The sequence below is a fragment of the Aspergillus oryzae genome, chromosome 7, assembly GCF_000184455.2.
Source record: "Aspergillus oryzae RIB40 DNA, chromosome 7".
NCBI lineage: Eukaryota > Fungi > Ascomycota > Eurotiomycetes > Eurotiales > Aspergillaceae > Aspergillus > Aspergillus oryzae.
Window position 1 is genome coordinate 85,991 of NC_036441.1, and position 23,102 is coordinate 109,092.

At 50.0% G+C, this 23,102-nt stretch overlaps 8 protein-coding genes across 8 annotated transcripts; 2 read left to right on the top strand and 6 right to left on the bottom strand.

Moving 5' to 3' along the window:
- Window positions 1-210: 210 nt before the first annotated feature.
- On the top strand, window positions 211-2,650 carry AO090011000032 (CorA family magnesium transporter; the record flags this gene model as incomplete). The annotated part of the gene is made up of 3 exons (XM_023232749.1): window positions 211-227; window positions 362-448; window positions 1,546-2,650. The coding sequence occupies 3 exons, from the start codon at window positions 211-213 to the stop codon at window positions 2,648-2,650; spliced, it is 1,209 nt and encodes a 402-aa protein (XP_023093324.1).
- Window positions 2,651-5,055: 2,405 nt separating this feature from the next.
- AO090011000033 (uncharacterized protein) lies at window positions 5,056-5,610 on the bottom strand (the record flags this gene model as incomplete). Its single annotated transcript, XM_001825676.3, has 1 exon — window positions 5,056-5,610. One exon carries the CDS (start codon window positions 5,608-5,610, stop codon window positions 5,056-5,058), a length of 555 nt encoding a protein of 184 aa, XP_001825728.3.
- A 1,703-nt stretch (window positions 5,611-7,313) lies between these two features.
- On the bottom strand, window positions 7,314-9,003 carry AO090011000034 (uncharacterized protein; the record flags this gene model as incomplete). The annotated part of the gene is made up of 2 exons (XM_001825677.1): window positions 7,314-7,339; window positions 7,395-9,003. 2 exons carry the CDS (start codon window positions 9,001-9,003, stop codon window positions 7,314-7,316), a joined length of 1,635 nt encoding a protein of 544 aa, XP_001825729.1.
- A 1,269-nt stretch (window positions 9,004-10,272) lies between these two features.
- AO090011000035 (uncharacterized protein) lies at window positions 10,273-11,646 on the top strand (the record flags this gene model as incomplete). Its single annotated transcript, XM_001825678.1, has 1 exon — window positions 10,273-11,646. One exon carries the CDS (start codon window positions 10,273-10,275, stop codon window positions 11,644-11,646), a length of 1,374 nt encoding a protein of 457 aa, XP_001825730.1.
- A 908-nt stretch (window positions 11,647-12,554) lies between these two features.
- On the bottom strand, window positions 12,555-14,684 carry AO090011000036 (extracellular metalloproteinase; the record flags this gene model as incomplete). Its single annotated transcript, XM_001825679.3, has 5 exons — window positions 12,555-12,741; window positions 12,801-13,215; window positions 13,275-13,825; window positions 13,883-14,277; window positions 14,328-14,684. 5 exons carry the CDS (start codon window positions 14,682-14,684, stop codon window positions 12,555-12,557), a joined length of 1,905 nt encoding a protein of 634 aa, XP_001825731.1.
- A 1,333-nt stretch (window positions 14,685-16,017) lies between these two features.
- AO090011000037 (ABC transporter C family protein) lies at window positions 16,018-18,089 on the bottom strand (the record flags this gene model as incomplete). Its single annotated transcript, XM_023232750.1, has 5 exons — window positions 16,018-16,261; window positions 16,320-16,700; window positions 16,769-16,852; window positions 16,916-17,018; window positions 18,059-18,089. 5 exons carry the CDS (start codon window positions 18,087-18,089, stop codon window positions 16,018-16,020), a joined length of 843 nt encoding a protein of 280 aa, XP_023093325.1.
- Window positions 18,090-18,876: 787 nt separating this feature from the next.
- Window positions 18,877-21,493, bottom strand: AO090011000038 (uncharacterized protein; the record flags this gene model as incomplete). The annotated part of the gene is made up of 5 exons (XM_001825681.3): window positions 18,877-19,973; window positions 20,028-20,307; window positions 20,365-20,594; window positions 20,658-21,189; window positions 21,251-21,493. The coding sequence occupies 5 exons, from the start codon at window positions 21,491-21,493 to the stop codon at window positions 18,877-18,879; spliced, it is 2,382 nt and encodes a 793-aa protein (XP_001825733.3).
- A 401-nt stretch (window positions 21,494-21,894) lies between these two features.
- Window positions 21,895-22,653, bottom strand: AO090011000039 (thioesterase family protein; the record flags this gene model as incomplete). The annotated part of the gene is made up of 1 exon (XM_001825682.3): window positions 21,895-22,653. The coding sequence occupies one exon, from the start codon at window positions 22,651-22,653 to the stop codon at window positions 21,895-21,897; it is 759 nt and encodes a 252-aa protein (XP_001825734.3).
- Between the last annotated feature and the right edge of the window lie 449 nt (window positions 22,654-23,102).

Genomic DNA, 23,102 nt, shown 5'->3' on the forward strand with positions numbered 1-23,102 from the left:
CGCATACGCAAATTTCAAGACTGCTCCCGAGATTTCGACGGCAGCCATCTTAGCGACAGTGGTCGGGGGAGTGGTGAAGCTACCCATTGCGAAGATCGTGAATATCTGGGCTTCGAAATCGGGCATTTGCCTTGCCTTCTCGAGCACCCCTTTCATCTACACCGCGTTCACCGGTCCATTGGCTGCCCAATCCTTCTTAAACATGACAACATGGCGGTGGGCATATAGTGCGTTCACTATTGTCTTCCCCGTTGTTCTTCTATCTCTTGCCATCACTTTCAAGCTTTGTGAATTGAAAGCGAAAAAGCTGGGCTTCTATAAATTGAATGGCTCTAATTGTACCTGGACTCAATCAATTTAGTATTATATCCACGAATTTAACGGTAAGTAAAGTTGTCTTTTCTCGCAGCGCTTATTCTATTAACTATTTACCCGGTTATAGTTATCGGTGCGCTTCTCTTGATGGCTATATTTATTCTTCTACTACTGCCTCTTAGCCTTACAATCTATAGACGGGCCCAATCCTAATCTATAATATTTATTGCTATACTGGTAATCGGGTTTTGTCTCTTCTTTATCTTTGTAGTCTAGGAACGATTCTTCGCACGCCAGCAATTTATTCAATATAATCTATTAGAATAGCGAACTATACTCAAAGCATATATTCTCTCTATAGTACTAAATCTGGGCTACGCTGTATAGGATCTGTATTTTCTTAGCTTTTGTATAGTAGTATATAACCTCAGCTTCTTAAACGGAGGGTATATAAATTAGATTAATAATATAGGGTTCTGCTTCTAGGTGCTGTTTTTTAGGATCTATATTTGCTAGACAAAGTATTTCAAGAACGCGTGTCTATTCTGTGGACTACCCTTCAATACTTCTCGGTTTTGGATTAATAATTTACTTCTAGTATAAGCACGACAATATCGAATATATCGTGATATACCAGATTTTTATTGTCTTTGCCAGTAGAACTCTAGTAATTGGACAAGATATGGCGGTGATAAGCGCCGCCAATCATAACAGCGTGCCAATGATACTATGAAACCGCCGGTAAAGATACCACTCGGATATTGTAGAATATATATCCCGCATTCTTTGAATAAATATGTACTCTGGTAAAAAGCGCGAATTTCGTAGCAAACACTTGTCTTCATAAGTATGAAAAAGAAGACCTCGATGTATTTTTGGTACATTCTCTGGAGTTTTCAAGGCACGATCGTAGGCACCCAAGATAAGAATATGATATGATTGGGCTCTGGCGATGCCGGTGTCACGTGAATGCGTTGTTTACCTTTTCCATTGACTCCCTCGGTATACTCCGTACAATCTCTCTCTCTCTCGCACACAGACTTCCACCAAATACGATCAATTTCCCGATCTCGCACGGGAGACCAACGCGATGCTGATTTCTATCAGTTGTTCCTCTCATCTCAGAAGAGCAGTTCCGAAAGTATTTCAGTTATCCATACTACCAGAGACTCGAATATGGCACCCAAGTCCCCGCTCAACTCCACACGGCCATAGGAATCTGGGCTTCAGGACAATCCACCCGTTCCGACCGATCCACACCCAGTCCGACCCAAACCACAAAAATGCCCATCAAAGTCAACGATTGTTTGACTTATCCCTCAGTTTCTCGCGAACGCCGCTGAGCGGGAACACGAACATGCGATACACGCGCTATAATGGCCATGGCGTGGCGATGCCCTTCAGCAAGCTCACGAAGTTGGACATCGTCAACCAATATGGTCTAAGCGCACGCGATCTGCGCACGCTCGACGTGCCATCCGACGGATTTCCCCATATCCTAATCCGGGAGTCCACCCTGCTGATCCATATGTTCAATCTGCGACTGCTGGTTCAAGCCGACCAGATGCTGGTCTTTCACCTGGCAGAAACGTCTACGCAAGAGCCAGATACGATCTCACGTGTGTTCCTCCGTGATCTGAAGTCGAAACTACGCGGGGACCCTGGCTTGGGAGTGTCCGTGGGCTTACCCTACGAACTGCGCATCCTGGAGGCGGCGCTGGCGGCCGTCACCTCCACACTCGAAGCGGAGTATGTGCTCACCAAGGATCAAGTCATGAAAACCCTAGGCATGGTGGACAAGGAGGAAGGCGAAATCCATTCCAATCTACGAACATTATTAGAGCTCGTGCGGAAACTCGCGGCGACTGAGAAACGCGCACGGCAGGTCCGCAGTGCGGTTCAAGATGTTTTGAATACGGATGAGGATATGGCCGCGATGTACCTCAGCGACAAGCAAGCCGGAAAGCCTCACCAGGTGGAGGATCACCAGGATGTGGAATACTTGCTGGAAGCGTACTACAAGGCGAGCGATGCGGTCGTCCAGGAGGCGACGAGCCTGATGGGAACGATTCAACAAACGGAAGAGAGTATACAATCGATCCTGGACGTGCGACGCAACCAGATCATGGTGCTAGAAGCCAAGATCGAGATCCTGATGTTAGGAATGGCTGTGGCCACGCTCGTAGCGGGCTGGTATGGCATGAATGTAGTCAACTACTTCGAAGAGAGCGGCACGGCCTTTGCCGTGCTGGTTTCATCCTCTCTGGTCGCCATCGCGTTCCTTTCGCGATATGGCTTCCGGCAGCTGCGGAGGATTCAGAAAATGCACCTATAGAGCGACATATTTGGCCTCCAGCGTGCCATACATAGCTTGATTTATTCTAAGGCCATTAACAGCGTACCGGAAATTGGCCATTCGAGAGATCCAATCCTATTATATCCCAATGAACTTGGGATCTCAACGTTTGTATTGAGCGGCACACTGCATGGGCACGATCTACGCATTCGAAGTTCAAGTAAGTCTTGAGCTTCTGCTAGACGATTCGAGGGGATTCTGGACCACCGCGCTAGTAATGAGTGACAGGCTTCACTATGTTATCCCTAAATCTCTGACGTTAGAGTCTTGACGGTAACATTTAGCCTATCCACAAAGGTGCAGCGAACAATGTCCTGATATTCAGGTCTGGACGGAGTGAGACGGTTTTACTCGTGCCCCTTCCACAGAACAGTGGAATATTGGAAGACATCGTATAGTTCTGGGTCGCTGTAGACACTGATGCGGATGTCAGCGGGTACGATGCCATAACGCTGGCTACAAATTGCGGCATTACTGGACACCTCGAGGACCTCCGAAATCAGGTACGCGACGACTCGAGCAATGCCACTAACAAACTCTTCGATGACCACAGACTGACCTGTGGCACGAGATTCTAGAAAGTCGCTGACCTTACGACTCACATGGTCTGCATCGAAGTTAGGAATTGGCTCCGGATCCGATCGTGTTAAGCAGCAGTGGCAGTAGGTACTCAGTAACTTTCCCGCCGTGGACTTTCCGAATAGAGCCTCGGCGATCAGCGAAGGCGCCCCGAACGATAACGAGGGAAAGACAACTCGCTCCAAATAGCTGAGGATAAGCCCATTGAGCAGGTCAACCACGCGATCCTTCCAAGGGTCGACAAAAAATGCAAGTTTCCGGGTCTGGTTCGCTCTGGTATCGCTTAGGGACACCTTGGCTGGTGGCTATCTCTGGAGGTACATGTGGCACAAATGGGTGAAGTCGTAAAGCGTCAAGTTCGTGGACTCGAAGAATATTCGCTCCTGAGGAATATGGTCCAAGGCAAGCTGACTCTCGTGGGCGTGGCGGGGAAAGAGAAATCACGCCGGCGTTGTCCAGAGACGCGGAATGCAGATGCAACAACTGTAGCCCAGAGAAGTCAAAGTCCTCCCGAAGCCGCCGCTCAAACCTTTCTACGTCTGTCTCTGGTTCCCGTAGAGGGCGACTGTGCCCGGCAAGCGATGTCTGAGTGAAATGTGTGCCACCAGAGAAGAACAGAAAGGAGTGAGCAACGCGGTCGTCGTTGAAACCAAATCGGCCGATCTTGTACTCGGCCATTGGAATTCGCATCCACACCCCAGCTTCGCATCCGCACTGTCTATCCGGTGATTGTACCTTCCAGGCCGCGACTTGACTCTTTGCTTGGGCGTAGTCCACAACTCCAACAGATTCAGAAAACTCGACGTCCGCTGTTCTACGCTCTGGATCTGGCCCGCCCAACTCTTCATCCATCTCATCCCGACAGCGAGCATCGTAGTAGCCCCAGTCATACCGGTTGATAACCAGCACACCCTCGGCGCGGGTCTTTTCATTGTTCATGGTACTCCCACTGTCGGGTTCGTAAGGGGAACCAGAAACGCGAAGGATGCGCGCAATCTCCCGGCCAGGGTCAACGTCGGAGTGCCATAGAAACCAACCCGAAACCACTTCGGTCTCAATATCGACCAGTTGAAAGGCTTGCCATGTGCCGTTTCGCGCAGGAATGTTGAATTTTAGACGATGTGCTTTCACGGTCCCAGACCGGTCAGGCTGGATGCTAGGGAACCCTTGGATAGGCACCAAGCTGCCGGACCATATGTTGTGTAGTTCGCCGAAGCAAAGACATCCTGATTCTATAGAGAAGGTAGCGTAGCTTTGAGGAGTGGTTGTCATAGTGGTGGGAGATTCTTTCGGCATACACCAAGAGCTCTAGATGGCAAGAATCAGGCCACATACTCTTACGAGATACAATCCGCTGGCCAAATGACTGGTACGCGAGAGATGAATCCGCTATGCAGTGAAAGGTGCTAACTGACGATCAGGAAGTCCCGCTGTGGGTCATCTTCAGTGCCAAGGTAGTTGCCACAGCTACAGGAAGACCACAGTTAGTTTTACACAATGCCGGACTCATCGCGATCGGGAGAGGAGCAGCATGGTATGACACCGGACACAATCATGGAATGAATATAGGTTGGGGTGGGCTACACGGAAGAGGTACTGTCCTTCTAGTACCGACTCGTATATGGTTCTAATGTGTCCTAGTGATCAACTACCAGCATCTTGTGCCCTGGACTGGACGTCTATACACATTTTCTCTTTCGGCTTTCCTTTCAACCCCACATTCATCAGTTTTCTCATCAAGATGATGTTTCATTGAGTGTCTAGACTAACGCCATGGTGGGCCCCTAAGGTCTCTCACGCAAATATCAGACATCAGTATTATTCTTGGGTCCAACAATAAAGTCAGTCCCATGCCTCCTAAAAAAGATATCGCTCGGACGTTTGACACGAAAGTCATAATTCTCCTTCACTGCTACACAATTGAGAAAATGCCGAGGTAAATCAGCCTCCAAGAATGCTCGATAATAGGCCTCTCTGCTAGGAGGATGTGGATGCCAAATGGTTTCCATGCGTCTCCAGTCATTTGCATTTCCCTCCTCCCAGTGATACGTGCAAGCCTTGCAGTAGGTGCCCGGCTCTAAGATTTGTGTCCGGACGTCCCAGTATGGAAATGTCGCTGTCGCCTGGATTCTCCATGAAGGTTTCTCACTGTCTTCGTTCTCATCCAGTGATGTAGGCTTCAACCGGCGCCGCGGTCGCCCACCAGTGTGGGTTCCTTGGCGTCTGTGCTTTTCCCATTGCTGGACCCGACGATGATAATCTCTTTCACGCTCCTTCAGACGAAACTGGTATGCCTGCTCCATTTCCCTTCCACCCCCATGGAGCTTTGTACCCAAGGCTTCTGCTTGAGTAACATCCATTAAGCGGGGTCGATGCCGATTAATGGGGTGAATAATTGGAAGTGATGATCGACGAAGATCGTTTGGAGTCAATCCAAACCGGAAACAGACATCACGCACGGGTTCGACTTGGTAGTCGGGTCGGAGAAAATTGCATTTATAACAGGAACGGGTCAGTGTCGGGAAATAAAGAAGAGGCCCGAAATCAGTACATGTTCTGCACCAGGGATAGCAGAACTCAGCAAAAAGCCAACCGATTGGGAAATATGAAGAGCACTTGATCATATCCATTACCCGTAGCGTATCAGATGCCAAGGCCCTCAATAAAGAGTACGCAGGAAGCGATTCGACTAAACGCCTTCCTATCCTACTGACTCGACGCAACATCCCTAGACTGGGTAGATCGAGATCGAGAAAGATTAAGTGGAGGATTTCGAGTGGAAGCTGATCAAGCAGGGGTGTATACCTCAGATTGATTCTTGAATCCTTGTTCGGTGGAGCTTTGTACAAAGTCACATCTGTACTGAGCTGGAAATCAAGGGTTTCCCTGTACGGTCTCTGGCACCGTAATGCTCTGCCTGAAGCCATGTTGGTATTCGAGTGGATTTGATATCATGAACCAAATGCATGATAGAATAAACAAAACGCTGTCCTCCCTCTGTTCTGAACTTGTCCCGGATCCTCTTTCCAATGTTAGCATCACCAATACGTCTACAAGGCACGATCCCGGGACTGTGGCATCGTTGGCACTCAGGCATTGCATGCAGTGTCACCTCAGCCGGCTTAGAAGCCCGAGCGAATGAGTAACGTCTATTGTCTCACTCTGAATTTCGGTACAGCGTGGCTGAAAGCATCTAGTGAGAGTTTCCACTACTCCAGCATAAAATGAATCAACGATCCCGCTATCTTCCATCTGTCAGTCAATTATCTCACCACATATCAGCATTACAACTACGATGGCCGAATTGAACGATAAAACAAGGCCGGACGGTTATCCCAGGTTAAGTCGCTCTTTCCGGTCAATGAAGGCATCCTATGATGTGGTAGTCGTTGGCTCTGGATATCCTTGGCGGAAATTCAGCTGCTGAAGATTTCTACTGGAGGATCGCTGATCATCTGAAATGGTGTGCTCAGGATCATGCTTCAAACCTGTCCCGTAGATCGAAGTCCAAGAATGCCCGCCATGCTAGGCACCGGTATGTGCGCAAGAGCGTCGAAGCTGTCATTGAAAGCTAGTCACGAGCACTCTCGAGAGACTCTGGCTGAGCCGATCTGCTATCAATGAAAAAGGATCGTCAGTTCAGGGGGCGGAGATATGAGATATAGTGAGGGCACAGGTACCCGGAATGATATCACATGTACCACTGTGGAGGAGGTTCTTAAATGCATGAGGACGTCGATTACACAATAAATACTCCTGTGCTCAGCCTTCCTACATAGTTGTAGATTCGGTCAGACGCGCTCTTTTCACTCTCTTCTTGGTTATAGGCTGCGTCGTGAGACGAAGCCTTGCTTGTTTCTACCATAATTTCTCATAGATTAGGAAGTGGTAGATCTTTGGAGCTAACTAAAAAGAATTTTGGAAAAATATCAGTCGGTTCAAAAGTGAAATATTATCTTTGGTCACTCAAAGTGAAGCAAAGATAGGTAAACCCTGATCCAACAACCGCTTGCGACAAGACCACATAGGAAGAACATATAGAACGCGTAAAAGAACTGTCTCATCATGCGATCCAGAACCAGATTCTTTCTAATTGTGTGTTAGCGTAAGTCAGTCACGTACCTCTTCGAGGAATTGGACATACCTAGGAAATTGCGTGGTTTCGGCTGCTCCCAGATAGCTTCCAGACGGTCGGCTTCCTCTTTTCCTGACCAGAGATCGATTTCTTCTATTTTGATAATTGAGGTGCCTTTGACGAACTTGTATCCGAGATACAAGGTTCCAAAGATGGGGATGGCGATGTAGGGTGGAATGAAGGTTTTTGCACTAAAGTGGCCGGGGAAGAAGGCGTCGAATCCGTTCAAAAGAGCCATGATAGCAGAAAATATAACGGCAAACCATGCTAAATACGGTTGGAATGGCGATTTGAATGGAAGGCTTGACCGAGGAATACCATGATACTTCAACGCCTGGTGAAATCGGAGGTAAGTAATCCCAATGGCAGTCCACACAACCAACGTACTGACGGAACTCAGGTTACTGATCCAAAAGAAGACCTCGGCGGAGCTCGATGACACATTGAGATACACGAGGAGACTCAGCGCTGTGGTGATCGCCACACAGGCATACGGAACGCCGAATTTCTCATATCGAAGAAAGCGCGGTGCCTTGCCATCGAGAGCCGTCGAGTAAAGCACCCGCGTCGATGCATAAAAAAAGGAATTGCCGGCCGACACAGCTGAGGACAGAATCACCGCATTGATGATGGAGGGCAGTGCTCGAATCCCACCGTTTTGAATCGCGATCACGAAAGGGCTGGCTCCTGCATCCTTCGCCCCGGCTTTGATGGCATTCAATAAGCGGTTGTCGCGCGCAGAGACACACATTCCAACGAGAAAGACACTGCCAACGTAGAATATCGTGATGCGCCAGAACACGCGACGCACAGCCTTGGGGATATTTCGTCGCGGATTCTCCGTTTCCCCCGCGGCCACCACGACGATCTCGCTACCACCATAGCTGAAGATCGCTTGGACAAACACCTTGAGGAAGGCGAGGAACCGTCCCAGCGCACCGGTTTTAAGATACTCCTCCATGGGATGTTTCCAGTACCGAAATCCGATCCGATCGTGGGTGGGTGCGCCGCCGAGAGTGATGATCAACATGAGTAACATCAAGCCTACAATCGTCGTCAGCTTGATCGCGCCCAGGACGAACTCTACCTCGCCGTAAGTTCGGACTGGCAGGCTATTAACCACGATCATAGGTACGAAAAGAATCGTGATCCAGACCGCAGGCGACACGGTATTAGGCCAGTATTCAATGGCCATCGCCGCCGCGCTGATTTCAATGGGCACGCCAATGGCAAACTGATACCAATAGTTCCACCCAAGTGCAAAGCCCAAGGCTTCATCCACGAATCTCGCTGCGTAGACAGGAACAGCACCTGGTAGAGGCAGCCAAGTCGCCATCTCTCCCATGCTATTAATCACGGCATAGAGATCCAAGCCGCTAATGGCAAACGCCAGGGTCATCGACAGTGGTCCTGACAGCGACAGCACTTGTCCCGTGCCGACAAAAAGGCCTGTCCCAATAGCCCCAGAGAGGGCTAGAAATTGTACATGGCGCGATTTCAGGCGACGTTGCAAGGTTCCGACATTCTTCTGTTCCAGAGTGGGCTTTGGGTCCGCATCTTGTTTTTCAACATGATCGACTCTCTCGATCTCGGGATCACTTTTATTTGGTGGAAGCATTGAATATGACAGAAGAATAAGGAGACTTTGCCTTGAGTAGCATCTGGGTCTTGCGCTTGCAAGGGCAGGTGGAGCAACAGTCGATAAGCATCATCCACTGATCTGAAGTGAAGGCAAAGTGAAGGAAATTGCGGGGTAAAAAGACCAGAGTAACTCAAATCATGCATAAGGCTTGAGTAATTTATTTAATTAGTCTGATATGCACTGCATCTTACGTTGTCCAATGATCATCGCGGCTGGCACCGGATTGCTTCGGTTAGGGTTCTTGTCCTGGTTGACTGAAATGTTGGTATGCACTTTAGTCCCTTGCTCGGAAATCGCCCGGTCTGGTATTAGAGCAGTAACGGTCTTGAGATCATGAACCAAATAACAAGGGATCCTTAGAGGGCAACTCGGCCAAAATTGCTCGGCATATCGGTGGCTAGCTAGGGAACCATCCCTTCCGTTAGTTACATTCTCCGAGCGAGCAGTTATGAATGTTCGTCGGCAGATGGGTCAGAACATATCTGGCATAATGCTTGCGTGTCCTTGAAGCACTTACCGAGGTGATAGTCAACCGTACAACTCTTGCCTTGATTGATAGGACTGAGCTATGTGCAAGAAACAGTAATGCCGAAGATGCTCCGAGCAAGATGAATCTGAAACCACGGGAGTCGGGAGAGATTTCAGATTGAGACAGAGGGTGATCCCCACAATCTCCCCCTTTTTCCGTTTCATGTCGGTTGATTGGGACCTTTCTCACACTCTCCAAGCTCAATCTTTCGGTAAGTTCTCCTATACTATGTCCCATTGCCCCACAGGTTCCTAGTAGCCTGACCAAGACTCGCGATTTAGGTTCAAGTCTGCAACGAAGTTTTCACTTTCGAACCCTAAGCAGACCTACAGGGCTGAATGAGGTAGTATGGTGGACCCGGTCATGACTCAAGAGAGCAATGGACATCAACATACTTCCACTTGATTGTCGTGACCCCCGATGACTGGCTCAGACCCAGTTCGATCATTGCTCCGCCTTGGCCAAGAAGCTTGAGATGATAGATCTGGTCTCGGGTATTCCTGTGGAGGAACACGGCAGGCCACTCTGTCTTGAAATGTCTCAAGTCAATGTTGGTCCCTGAAGCCGATGATCCATGACCGCTATCGTTGCTTCAAGTTACTCTTGGCACTCTAGGGGTCCTGCGTTTCGAACTGCCGGAATAAGTATAAATAAATGGCGACCTGGACACCTACTTGAAGATGGCAATAGGTCATTAACCCCTCTTTTTGAACACCATGGCGTCCAAGAAACAAATCATCCCTATACTTCTTTTAACGGCAATTCAGGCCTCTGCAGCACCGGCCCCGCAGGCGAGTTCTGGTGCTCAGCCAACATCATTCACCGCGAATCCCAATGTTGGCCCCGGAGGAGCTAGCTACAAGGACTCGGACCATTTTCGTCTCTACTCGTCGGATCAGAGCAATGCAGATGCGGTTCTGACCATGCTTGAAGCTGCCTATAGCTGCTATGTCGGTGACCTCGGGTGGACGACGTCGGGAATCCCATATAACGCGGACCCCAGCACCGTGACAACACTGTGGAAGGAGAACATGTACGAAGTAAATGATTTGGGCAGTGCCGCAGGCGTGCAGAAGTCTGACCCGAACACAGGTCTCAGCTGGCTAGAGGTGGTTCCGTCTTCCCTCGCGGATCCGAGAGTCACCGTGCATGAATATGGTCATGCCCTCACCTACCACAGTCGGAACTGGGTGGACCAGACTGCCACAGGTGCATGGTGGGAAACAGTCGCCAATTGGGTGGCAGATACATTCAGCACCTCTCCACTATGTGCGAAGGCCAGGTCCAACTACAACCAACCGACTGGTGATACCATGATCGAGCTCAACAAAGTGATCGGAGACTCGTTTCAGGTCATTGTGGATGGCTCGACGGGGAGTGGGAACTACTACCAGGCATGGCCGTTCTTGACCTACTTGACCAACAATCCGGACAACTACGCGGGTCTCGGCAGCGATGTTGTTCGCCAACTTTTCCAGCAATATGAGAAGGACAGCAACGAGACTCCCCTCCATACTCTTGCACGCATTTCGACGGCTGCATCCGTCCAGGAAATTGTCGGTCGCTACTGGGCTCGCATGGCTTATGTGGATATCGGTCATACAATCGCTCAGAAAGCATTCCTCAACCAAAGGAATCGCCTCAACTATGCGAATGTTGACCCCCAAGGCGATGGTACCTATGTGGTCAAATCTTCTCGTAAGCCACAATACATGGGTGCCAACATCCTGCCCCTCAGCAATGCGGGAGCTGGCAACCTTCAAGTTAGCATTACTTCCAACGGAGTCTTCTCTGCGACGCTTGCTATCCGCAACACCAACACGGGTGCTGTTCGGTATGTCTCGCTCGAGAATGGGTCGGGCGCGGCTGTCATGACCGGCAATGAAGAAGCCAGTGTCGTGATTGCCAATACCCCCAAGACACTCTACGAGTATGATGCCTTCAAGCTGACCCAGGAGGTACAGCAAGGGTTGGACTACACCATCAAGATCTCTGGAGCCACGGTGCAGGGCACTGCAGAATCGACGTCAACTACCGGATCCACTACGGGGTCAACGGGATATCAAGGCTTACCTTCCTTCTTTAGCTAATGATAGAGCTGGAGCACTGCGAGGTAGATAATTGTTATGTCTTATTCAACTGTCTGGAAAGTCCATTATATGATTGTGCATCAGGTGACTCATCAGGTGACTGACAGCTAATCATCTTTGTACATATACGGGCAGCTGATGGCAGTGCCCTTGTTCGCAGCTGCCTCTTTTGGTGAACGATTTGCATCCCACGACATGAAGACTTGTAGGCAGTACAATTCCTGTAATGCAGCGGAACCACTATCCTACCCAGATTCTCCTGGAAACATTCGCAATATAATAAGGCTCGTAAGCTGTCTGTGCCCCTAGGATGCTCAACTGAGTCTAATCATTCAGAATAGCAACTCAAATTCCAAATCAAACCAGCGATGTAAGTAGCACAACACTCTTCATCCCTGAATGTTGTCTCATATAATGGAGGTGCTACTACCTCAAGGACGTCTACTCCTGTGGGTGCTCCGAAAGGGGCCCCTTCATCCAATGCCCCATTCGCCGGGGAACGAACACCAAGTGTGCCCGCCTTGGTGTGCAGCAGCCCCGTGCTATAAACAACTATTGCCCCAACCACCTGGTGGGACCGGCGGCCACCGTGACCTATGATCAGGGTGGAGGGGGAGATGGAGAGCAAGCAGAGGGTCAGGACGGCCAAGGGGGCCAGGAAGACGGGGAAGAATGACCCTGAATTCGAAGCGGCGGACGATGAGAGGGGTGATGAGTTGAGATAGTATTTCTTAAGGACAAATCATTGTGTAGAAATCCGACATAAGGGCCAGAGTGCCATAACCTATTCATGCTATTGTGCAGTGCAAGTTACCTGACAGTAAGAATTAAGAAATGTTGTTAAATTCAAACTATAGTCAGCCTACAGGATCTCCCCAATCACCTAGCTGAAAGAATATACACAAACTCTAGCAAGCATCAGAGGGCACCTTATCACTGCCCACCCGACGAGACGCATGGTATTCAGCGCCTTCACCCAAACCACGCTTAGCAAACGCCTTCCAAATCTCGCACTTGTTAGCACCATCGGTGAGAGCCTTATCGGCATCGAGGATGGCGTCGCGAGCCTGGACACAGTTGGGGTTGCAAGGTTGCCTAAAAGTCAAGGTTAGCCCCTGCGATAGGTAGAAAGAGGAAACGAGGTTGGCACTTACAATGCCATGCCATCAATCACCAGCTTCATGGCGAGATACTTGCCGTCAGTCGGAACTCCATCCTTGAACTCGGGCTTTGGCCCGTCATTCTTGCCGTGCTTATCGATCAAGTTCCACAACAGCTCGTACAATACGTTAGCCCACACCGCGCCGATGGCATGCACTTCGTCCAATTCATTGAGACTGGTGTAGGTGAGAGGGTTGGTTTCCAGGGAGGTTGAGAATGGGTAAGCACGGATGCCACCTTTCTTGTTTGCAGCCCATTCACCCATGGTATAATCGGTCGAGTGAGTATCGCCGGCCTTGAGCCGAATTGCCGTGGCCATGAAGTCTCCCCAACCTTCACCCATTCCGCCGGATTCAAGGGCATTCAAGCAGCGAGAGTTAGCAGGTCCTCCAGTGAGCCGGTTAGAGACTGTGTACCATGGTGTTAGTTCAGACTGCCTTATCTTGGGGTTCATAAGGGATACATACGACCGTGAGTATACTCGTGAATCACAATACCAGCCTCGAAGGAGCCGTCACGGTAAGGCTGGGACTCGGTCCAAATGTACATGCGCATGCGGCCGGGCTGTCCATCCGGGGGCGTAGCGAAGTTGGCGTTATTGGTGCCAGAACCGTCCTGAGCATTGAGGATCACGTAGTCGTTTCCAGCACCTCCTTTTCCATTGTTATCGTACTGGAAATTACCGGCCTCCTCGTTGAAGCCCAGAGTGTAGAGTAGGTCGTGGTACGTGTTGGCAGTGTAGAAAAGCTGAGTGATAGACGCATCAATATAGGACTCTGGGGGTGTGGCGTTGAGCGAATAGGGGTATTGGAATTTCAAATCGGGGCTATCAGGCCGGTAGTTCTTCAAGTACTGCGATCCACCGGTAGGGTTCGACTGCGCGATACCGTTGTTGCCGCGAGTTGTGGTATAGTTGTTTTCTCCGTCACTGATCCAGGTGAACGCAGATGCGGACGAATCCCATGGATCGCTGATGACGGTGCGAGGGCCCTCCGTGGGATCATTAATACCCCATGCACTGTGGTGGTGTGTCAGCTTCATTCTACAGTCCAAGTCACATTCTTAAAATACTCACTATACTTGGTAATCTGCCTCGGCTACGTAGTCAACCACACCATGGACATCTTTGCCGGTATTGGCATCGATGTAGGTCAACAGCCAGTTGCTGTCAATATCTGTCTCCACCTTCCAGGTCAAAGCAAGGCTGCCATCTTCCTTTACCAAGTAGACCAACTGAGCCTTGGGATCCGAAACGGTGCCAGAGACTCCCTTGAAATTGAAGGACTCTTTGTCCTCGGTAGCCTCAGTAGACACTTGATCTAGAGTGATAGAAAGCTGTAAAGCTTCGTTGGTTCCTCTGAGAGCCGCTACAGGGTCGGTATAATCCCGCTTCGTCAAAGGATTGGCATCGGGGATTTTGCCCGTATAAAATGAGTGGCCATAGGAAAAGATCTTTCCATTTTTCCCAACCTAAATGAAGTGGTTAGCACCGAACATAGTATAGGTGGACTGCAGCGTACATTGACATTGAAGTCCGCATTGTCAATGTCAAGGCCATGGGCCGTCTGACGAAAATTGACATGAGCGACCCCATTGCTACCAATGTAATGATCCTTGACGACACGGAAGGTAGCATCTGGCAGGATATTCTTCACGAGCTGAGTGGCCGTCTCCACGTAGCTTTGCTCGGTGAAGGGAGAGAAAGAAGATGAAACATCACTCGAAGACTCAGTCGCATTGATATACTTCGCTGCCTGGTGCAAACGGAATGAGTTCAAGTCAACTGTGCGACGTTGAAGTCCATGTGCATGATGGGTCGGATGCGCAAGGACGGCCAAAGGTAGGCCAAGGGCTCCAGCTAGTAGAAGACCCCGCATCATGAACTGCCAGGGCGTTGGACTCAATGCAAATGATAGAAGATGATCTGTGGAATGGTTCTGCCTTGAATGCTGCGACGCTCAGCTGTTATTTATACCGGTTCAATTGGAGATTTCGACGCGCTGGATCAACGCAAAGAAGCATTTCTTCTTGGCCCGAGACAACCCGGAGCTAGACATATTGTGTCCCATTCATCATGGTGGGAAAAGGGCAATCAGCTGCGCATTCAGACTCCTGCAATATCCGACACACTTCATCTATAGCAGCTCGGGGTTACCTTCATGCACCTCATGGTGGAGCAATCGCCCAGGGGCAGACCACTCCGTGAAGAGTATGCCAATAATGATCAGGGCCATTGAATAATATCCATTTTCTCAAAGCAATTGCGACATTGCGTTCAAGAAACCGCTCCGTCGGCTCTCCGATAGATTGATTCAGGGTCTTCCCAATCGGGGCAGGTTGCTAAGACATTAGATTGCTCTTAATACCACGTTAGCGCCAATTCTGCAATGCGGGAAATGAATGCCGAGACTTTCATGCAAGTGCCCAATGGCGGAAGCACGATGATTCCTCACAATCATCTTGGCATTCTCTTGGGTTACATGCAGGTACACACCTCGGCGGCGCTTATCAACGTCCCAATTCTTAGTTCCTGAACGTAGAACAGGGCCACAGACTGTCTTACCCCACTACTCACGCTTTCCGTGAAGTATCCTTGTCTTCCAACCCCATTAATGGTCAGGAGACTCTGTCCCACAGGTTTCACACATCATGCCAAGCCCGATGTAGAGGGCTAACCATGTACTGTACAGACCCCGGCGTGACCTAAGGCTACAATTGTATAAAAAAGATGCCTATCACGGAGTATGTGCACGTGAGAGATTATCTTACTCAGTTTCCTATCATGGTAAGTTCTGAGGGGAATTGCCGAAGTATAGTTACTGTAGTACTGACAAAGCATGCCATACAAGAAGTGGATCTCAGTCAGGGGTTACTCATTATGCATGCCAATCCATGGCGAAAACCGGATTCTACTCGACATGGCTTTAATATTAAAGTATATTGGACACTGTTACAGTTGAGGTCAGGCCATGTAAGACCTTCTTAGACGTGGGCTCAGTACACCTGCCATGAACCGGAGGTCGAAAGTCAACAGTGATCTTTGAAAGATGTGACGTTTGATTCTGTCCTTCAACTAGAGGTACACTGTAAAGGTGCTAGAGCACTGCTATCTATCGTAATCATGTATATGTACACCGACATGAGAGTAAAAGGAAACAACGGAAGAAAAAATTCAAAGAAGGATAGGAAACACTAGAGCGACCACCAAATCTAAAGCCTCAATGGAGCCCTGTCTGAACCCCTATCCTTATCCCAATATAACTCCGCAAATGCTCCTCCTCTCTCGAGCAGAACAGCCGGCGGACCTTGCTCTTCGACGCGTCCGGCATCCACCACAATAATCTCATCGAAATCTATAATGGTCTCCAGTCGATGTGCAATGGCGATAACAGTATGATCGGCAAATTCACTCCGAATGAGCGACTGGATAAGGTCATCCGTTTTGGTGTCAATGCTAAAGGACGGCCAGGTTAGCTATCGTATCAGGAGGATGGCAGTTTGGGGTTACTGACCTGCTCGTCGCCTCATCGAGGACTAGAATCTTCCCCTCCGGTCGCACCATGGCGCGGGCGAAGCAGAGAAGTTGCTTCTGACCCGGTGAGAAGGTATCAGGCGTAATTGTAGCATCTAAGCCGCCGAGCTCTCGAACCGGATCCCATAGTTGGACCTTCTTCAAGGCATCAATGATGATGTCGTCATGGATTGACATGCCCGGGTCCACGTTAAGGCGAACTGAGCAACCCGGCAGGAGGAATGGCTCCTGGGGGATACAATTCAGCTGAGCACGCAGGTGGTTACGGGCCAGCAGAGAGATGTCCAGCCCGTCGATGTTGATCGTCCCGCTGGTCAGTTCAATCAGGCGGAACAGTGACGATACGAGCGAGGACTTCCCACTACGATTTATTATCAGTGCTGAACAACTAAAAGGGTTATATGGGGGAAGCAATGGACGAGAACAAACCTTCCGGAGCGACCACAGATTCCAACCTTGGTGCCTGCTTTAATCGATAGAGAAATATGATCGAGCGCACGGGTGGAGGAGTTCCTAGAACCACTGTGTGTTAGCCAGGGCACGAGCTAGAATGGAGAAAAAGACGCAGAATCATACTTGTAGGAAGCCACCACATTACTAAACTCGATTGCTCCCCTGGCTGGCCAATCTGGCGGAGGCACCGCTGTCTCATCTGCGAGGTGTTCCGACTCGATAGTAGCTTTGAAGTTGCGAATTCGTGCCACTGCCCCAATGGATGTCTCCAAAACTGTCCACTGCTTGATTAGACCCTGCAGATTCTCGGTAAAGGTGACGATATTCAGCAGTGCCAATCCAATGGAGCTCGCGCTGACTTTCCCACGCGTTGCGACGGCGATGGATACTAGGACGACGGCAAATCCGGCCACCATTAGGGCAATCACCAGTTCAAGCCAGCGTTGAATGGCGAAAAGCAGATAGAAGGGCTTTTGGGAATCGTTAAGCAATTTACTGTTGCGTTGGCGGTAATGTTGTTCCCACTTGTAGCTCCGAATGGTGGACAGACCGCTAAGACTCTCGAGGAAGTGGGAGACCAGCGGGGCTTTGGCTTCAATATCCAAATATCGGATCTGGCGGGAGGTACGAAGGTAAAACCGCTGAGTAAAGTAGAAAGTGATTATACAAGCTGGGATGGTGGCGGCGATGTAGCCGGTTGAGGTGCAGATGACCACCATTTGGGCTACACAGGTGAAGAAGGTGAGGATAGTATTCAGCACAGAAAGGGGGAGCTCCATGTCGATCAGCTGCAGGTCTTGGCTGAATCTGGGGGAGAGGTTAGCAATCTCTCTCGTCACTATATCAATCTTTCTTCTTCGTTACTCACCGGTTCGTCGTGTTGCCTAGATCCGTGGTCTGGAAGAATGACATAGGGGCACTAAAGGGTTAGCCGAGGAAGAGAAAGGCAGGATGATTGGAAAAGTCGTACTCTAGAACACTCTTCAAGAGCTCAGCATGCATATTTTTGGCACCACGGGCGACCAGATTCGCCATCAGATGCCTAGTTGAGATCAGCACGAGGGAAATGCTAGATAGAGACATGAGAACTCACCAGCAGGAAGTGACAAGTGTGGAAGTGGCCATCACGGCGATAAACGCATAAATCCCAAGCCAATATCCCAGTCTTTCGTTGGGATGATCGACGTTTGAATTTGCCCACTTCTCCACCCAGATAGCTAAGCTTGTCAGTACTGACTGATGTTCACCTGTTCGACAAATACTCACAAGGATATGTAATGGTAACCACATAAGCCATTATCAAAAGAACAAACACCGCCGACCGGAATACTCCCAGTACTTGGGTATAGTACCAATAGATGGACATATCACCCGTCCGTCGCCCATCCCCCTGCGGTGTCGGTTCTATTTGTACCTCAGGACTAGCCAACGAGAGCCTATGTTGAGAGAGCCGATGTTGAGAGAGCCGGTTTTGCGACAGACGGTTTGGGACGAACTGACTCTGGGTGGACTGATTCTGTGAGAACTGGTCATGGGAAAACTGTTGAGAAAAGGGCCGGGAGAGACGCTGAGAGAATTGTTGTGAGAACCTCTGCGAGAACCGCTGGGAGAACCGCTGGGAGAATCGATTTTGAGACAATCGATTTCGGGCCCTGGCCCTTGGGATAGGAATCTCAGGGGCCTCCAGATGAACTGTTGCCTTCCGTTTCGGCACGGCTGCTAGACTACGAATATAGCTGTCAGCTCGTGAGTGGAGGTCTTTGTATGTTCCTTGTTCCATGATGTTGCCGGATGGGCCCAGGGCGATGATATGGTCCGCAACAGAGAGGCGAGAGGCTGGCACAATGTCAGAAAGGGATGAAGAGTCCATAGAATATCGGGGGAATACGTACGACTGTTCGTCGTCAGGATCACTGTCGTACCCAGCTTCCGCAGAAGTCCCCCTGGGGCCAACAGCGCATTGAAGACCGCATCTTCCGTGGTGCGGTCCAGTCCGCTGAAGACGTCGTCCAGGATAATAGTCTCTGATCTCGAGTATACAGCCCGAGCCAGAGCCTTTAGTAATGCACTGGGTCAGCATAAGACTATCCATGAAAGGAGGACGAGGTCAAAGTGAGCAAAAAGAAACATACCACTCGTTGTTTCTGCCCTCCACTCAGAATAGCACCTTGAGTCCCTAACATCGTCCTATCTCCATCCGGCTGCTTACGAATATCGTCATATAGGGCACATGCATCGATCACTGTATTATACCAGCGCAGGTCGAAAAGTGACTCGCCCAAGATATTTTCCTGGATGGTATTGTTCGTTAACCATGGTGTCTGCGAGCAGTACGCGATCGAGTCGGGATCAGCTTTTAACCCTCCCGAGAAGATGGGCGTCTCTCGCAGCAACGTGCGCACAAATGTGGACTTCCCAGATCCCACCGGTCCAACGACAAACGTGACTGTGCCTCGATGAATCTCAAAAGTGAGATCTTGTACCACGGCCGGTTTACTTTCTTCCCAGCCAGCGCTGCGACCCTCTGCCACAAAGACTGGACCGGTGACTTCGTAGTACAAGGGCAACTTCTCGCGACTGGAGATACTGGGGACCCCCTCCACAACCGACATACCCTTTCCGTCATAGACGACTCCCATCTCCGTCAGTGCGCTAGACAAGACGCTGGCGGGGATGCTAATGTTGCTCCGCGTCCCTCGGGGCTCATGTGCGTCGTCCCTTCGTGGGTCCGACTGTAAAAACTCGTTCACTCGTTTAATAGAGCCGATTGCGGTGGCGACACCCGTTGCAGCTTCAACCAGGTTAGAGATAGGTGTGGCAAGAAGAGTGAATAAGGTGAGCGAGGTGAACGCCTTGGCGGCCGTCAGGGTTTCGTCGCCTTTATGTCGTGCTATGAGGGCGTAGATGGTGAACGAGGCCAGCGGGGAGAGTGTGACGTTGCTGTATGCCACGCCGACCACCAGGATCAGCAGTCGACGGAACTTTTCCGACTTGACGACCTCTTCGATGCGCATCGTCTGGACGAGGTTGAACAGCTTGTCGGTCAATCCAGCCGTGCGGACTCCTTTTACAGACCCCAAAACCTTTGCAGTGATATCGACTCGTTTCTCAATGGCTTCGAGCCAGACCTGCTGGCGAGGGCCGGCCAGTCCGGAGATGAGCAATGACATGGCCATACAGACTACACAAAGTCAGTGATGTGTAAGACAGTAAAAGGAGAAGCAGGTGCACATACTAAACACCACGATGATCGGAGCGATACTGGCGACCCCCAGCTGGCGCCATAGCAAATACAGCGCAATAGGAATCTCGACAATACAAGCCCAGGCATCATGGATGTAGTGTAGACCGCCTGAAATACGCTCCATATCTGCACTCATAAGAGTGACGGGGGCGCTGGTTTCGACGTCGATGTCACGCATGACCATGACGTGACTGTAGAGCATATCGACCAGACTGGCTCGTATCATAGAGACCACTCGATATGCCTGGTGATGGGCGAAAGCTGTGGAAACCTAGTGTAGTCAGTATAAGATATACATGATACTGCATTTATTGAATGGAAGACTCACCGCGATACCAGTGTAGATTATACCAAAGGCTCCAATCAGTGCGTATCCTTGTGCCTTAGGATGGGTAAGCTCGTTTGATGCTACCCAGGTTGTGGTTGCTTCGACCAGGAAGGGCTGTGCGAATGTGAAGGCCACCTGTAACGCTCGGGGGACGACTCCCAACAAGATTGGAACCAAGTAGTATCGGCAGCATGCCCAAAGCAAACTGTGAGGGGAATTCCGATTCGGGTCTAAGATTATAACGCTGTCATCAGTCCCGATTCAGTGCACAGAAGTGAAACAAACAAGCTTACCCTTTCTCCAGAGCGCGTGCAATCCGCTTTCACCCTGCCCCGTAGAACGAAGTGAGTCCTCGATTGGAGGAAGCAGCTCAACAGTCAAATCCACGCGGTTGCCGAGCATTAGGAGCGGGTTGAGCCAACAGTAGAGACATTCTCCCAGAATCCCCACGGTCGATTCCGGAGGTGAATCTCTGTAGTTTCGTCTTAAAAGGGATCTCTTTGACATGGTTTCGGTAATTAACAACACCACCTTTATGCACTGAGTCACCGTATAGACTACCGCAATCTCGCGATTCTTCTCCAGGAAGTATAACGTGCGGGTCTCGGCCAGGGACAAGATCGAAGACAGAAACAGATAGCCACAATTGATGGTAGCGGGCCGAATAGTACAGATATGCTCATAGTGAGAAAGAACACCGAATACGATGGACGCCAGCCAGGAGACCACCGCCGTTGCGATGGTAGCTCGAGTGGTCTTTCCTGACGGCGCCGCCCAGAGGCCCACGAGGGTGAGCTGAAGGACAGCCAACAGAGCATATCCACCCTAGCGAATAGGTCAGTTTTCATACTTTCTTCATGGGTCCTTGGCTTCGGGCGCATCGTACTAGTTTTACGAAATATCGATATCCTCCCTGCACCTTTATCGTCTGTTGTCGCAGGTGGTAGATACGTGGCAACGCCCAGAAGAGAAAGAAGAGCGTCACCGGCAATGTGAGGACTGTCTCTTCGAAGTACAACGTGAAATCAAAGCCATCTTTGCACTCATGGTTGACAACAGGCCCAAAGGTATCTTCGACAGCAATAGGGCATGCCGTCGCCGCTCTGGGGTGAAGCCAGAACGAAGACATCGAGAATGTGGATTAGTGATGTTTAGTTTTCTTTCATCTATGGTCGTATCCTCCACATTATGAGATAGAAAGTAGATCATGGCGATCGTCTTTTGTTCATCAGCATTTGAAACTTGAGGGATTGAGTCGTGGCGGTGCTCGTGGGCCCGTCATAGCGGTAGTTCATATGCACGGTGAGCCGCCGAGCTTAGGGTTGACGACGCCTATTCTATAAATGGCACTTTACTGAGATCCCACTCGCAATATTTCATTATAAACTCACGATCCAGGCAAATATGACATGCAGGCTCATCAAATCGCTACCAGTTCCCTCTAGCTCCCCTTAGTTCCTGCCATATCTGCCCCCCACCACCCCCACTCCATCTCTGACGAAAGTCTACTTCAGGCCCCCTCTGAAACAATTATGCCACGCGATGAAGGCCATCTAATCCAGCCATGTGTGCTGCTAGTGCTAAACCACGTTTTCGTTTCACCTCTATGTGTTCCTGCTGATCGCCTTGGCCTCTCACCTTCGGCCCCAGTCCCGACCGTTCAATGCTAGCATCAGCGTAAGCGTCAGCATTAGCATTGGCATCAGCATCAGCATCAGCATGATCACCGTCTTCCACCAAATGCAGGAATTGGAGAACCTCCTCTGGTGTTACTGTCCGCCGCCCTTTCTTGAAAACATACTTCGAGATAGCCGACGCAAGAACACCTTCCTCCGAGCCCCCCGTCCCGGTCTCAGAGTGACTACCGGGTTTCAGGAAATGGCTAACAATGTACAACCATTTGTCATCCCAGCACAGAATTCGTGACTCAAGATCATACCGCTGCCAGGGCTTGATCTCCCTTCGGAAGATGCAGGACACGCCGCCGAGCGCGGGAGTGAGATGTTTCAAGCTTCCGGCTTGTTGCTCGTCGCTTTTGTAGGGCCCTCCGCTGTGGTGGTATCTTGATGGAGGAGATAATGGTGTAATAACGTCCTTGAAGAGCAGTAGTAGTAGCTCAATCCGGCTTATGTCCAGATCGGCGTAGAATGTGCTGTTAGATTTGTGTAGATTGAAGTCGACTTCCGCCAGAGAGCAGTAGGATCGGGTCCGCAGGGGGCGAAAGAGCACGGATGGACCATCGCTGGAGGAGATAGAGGATTGGTTGCGTTTCCAGACAAGGTGGTTCATGAGGATTGCAATAACTCGGGCCTATTCATTTGTAGTCACGCCGTGATGGTTAATTCAATGCCTCACTTGAGATCAAATACGTCGAGAAATGCAGGGTCTATCACGAACATGCCATAATCCAGGAATAGCTTTGGAGTCATAGACGAAAAAGAGAAGCAGAATACCGCCTAGAGCAGATAGAAAGGAGTAGGCAGACATGGCAGCGACTGTGTATTGGGGAGTAGAAAGAGAATAATTGTCGAAAAGTAAAGACGAGAAACAAAAGCCATGGGGGCCATGGCGATATAAATAAAAGCCCCCACCATTGAGCTGAAGGTCTCGGGCAGTAAGAATTAAACAGCCCCATTCTTTAGTATTCGGGCGCTAAAGTCAAGGCCCGATTTCTACCATGGACATCAAATATCCTACGTGTGTGTTGTTGTAGAATGTTCAGTGCGGTAGAGGGTATA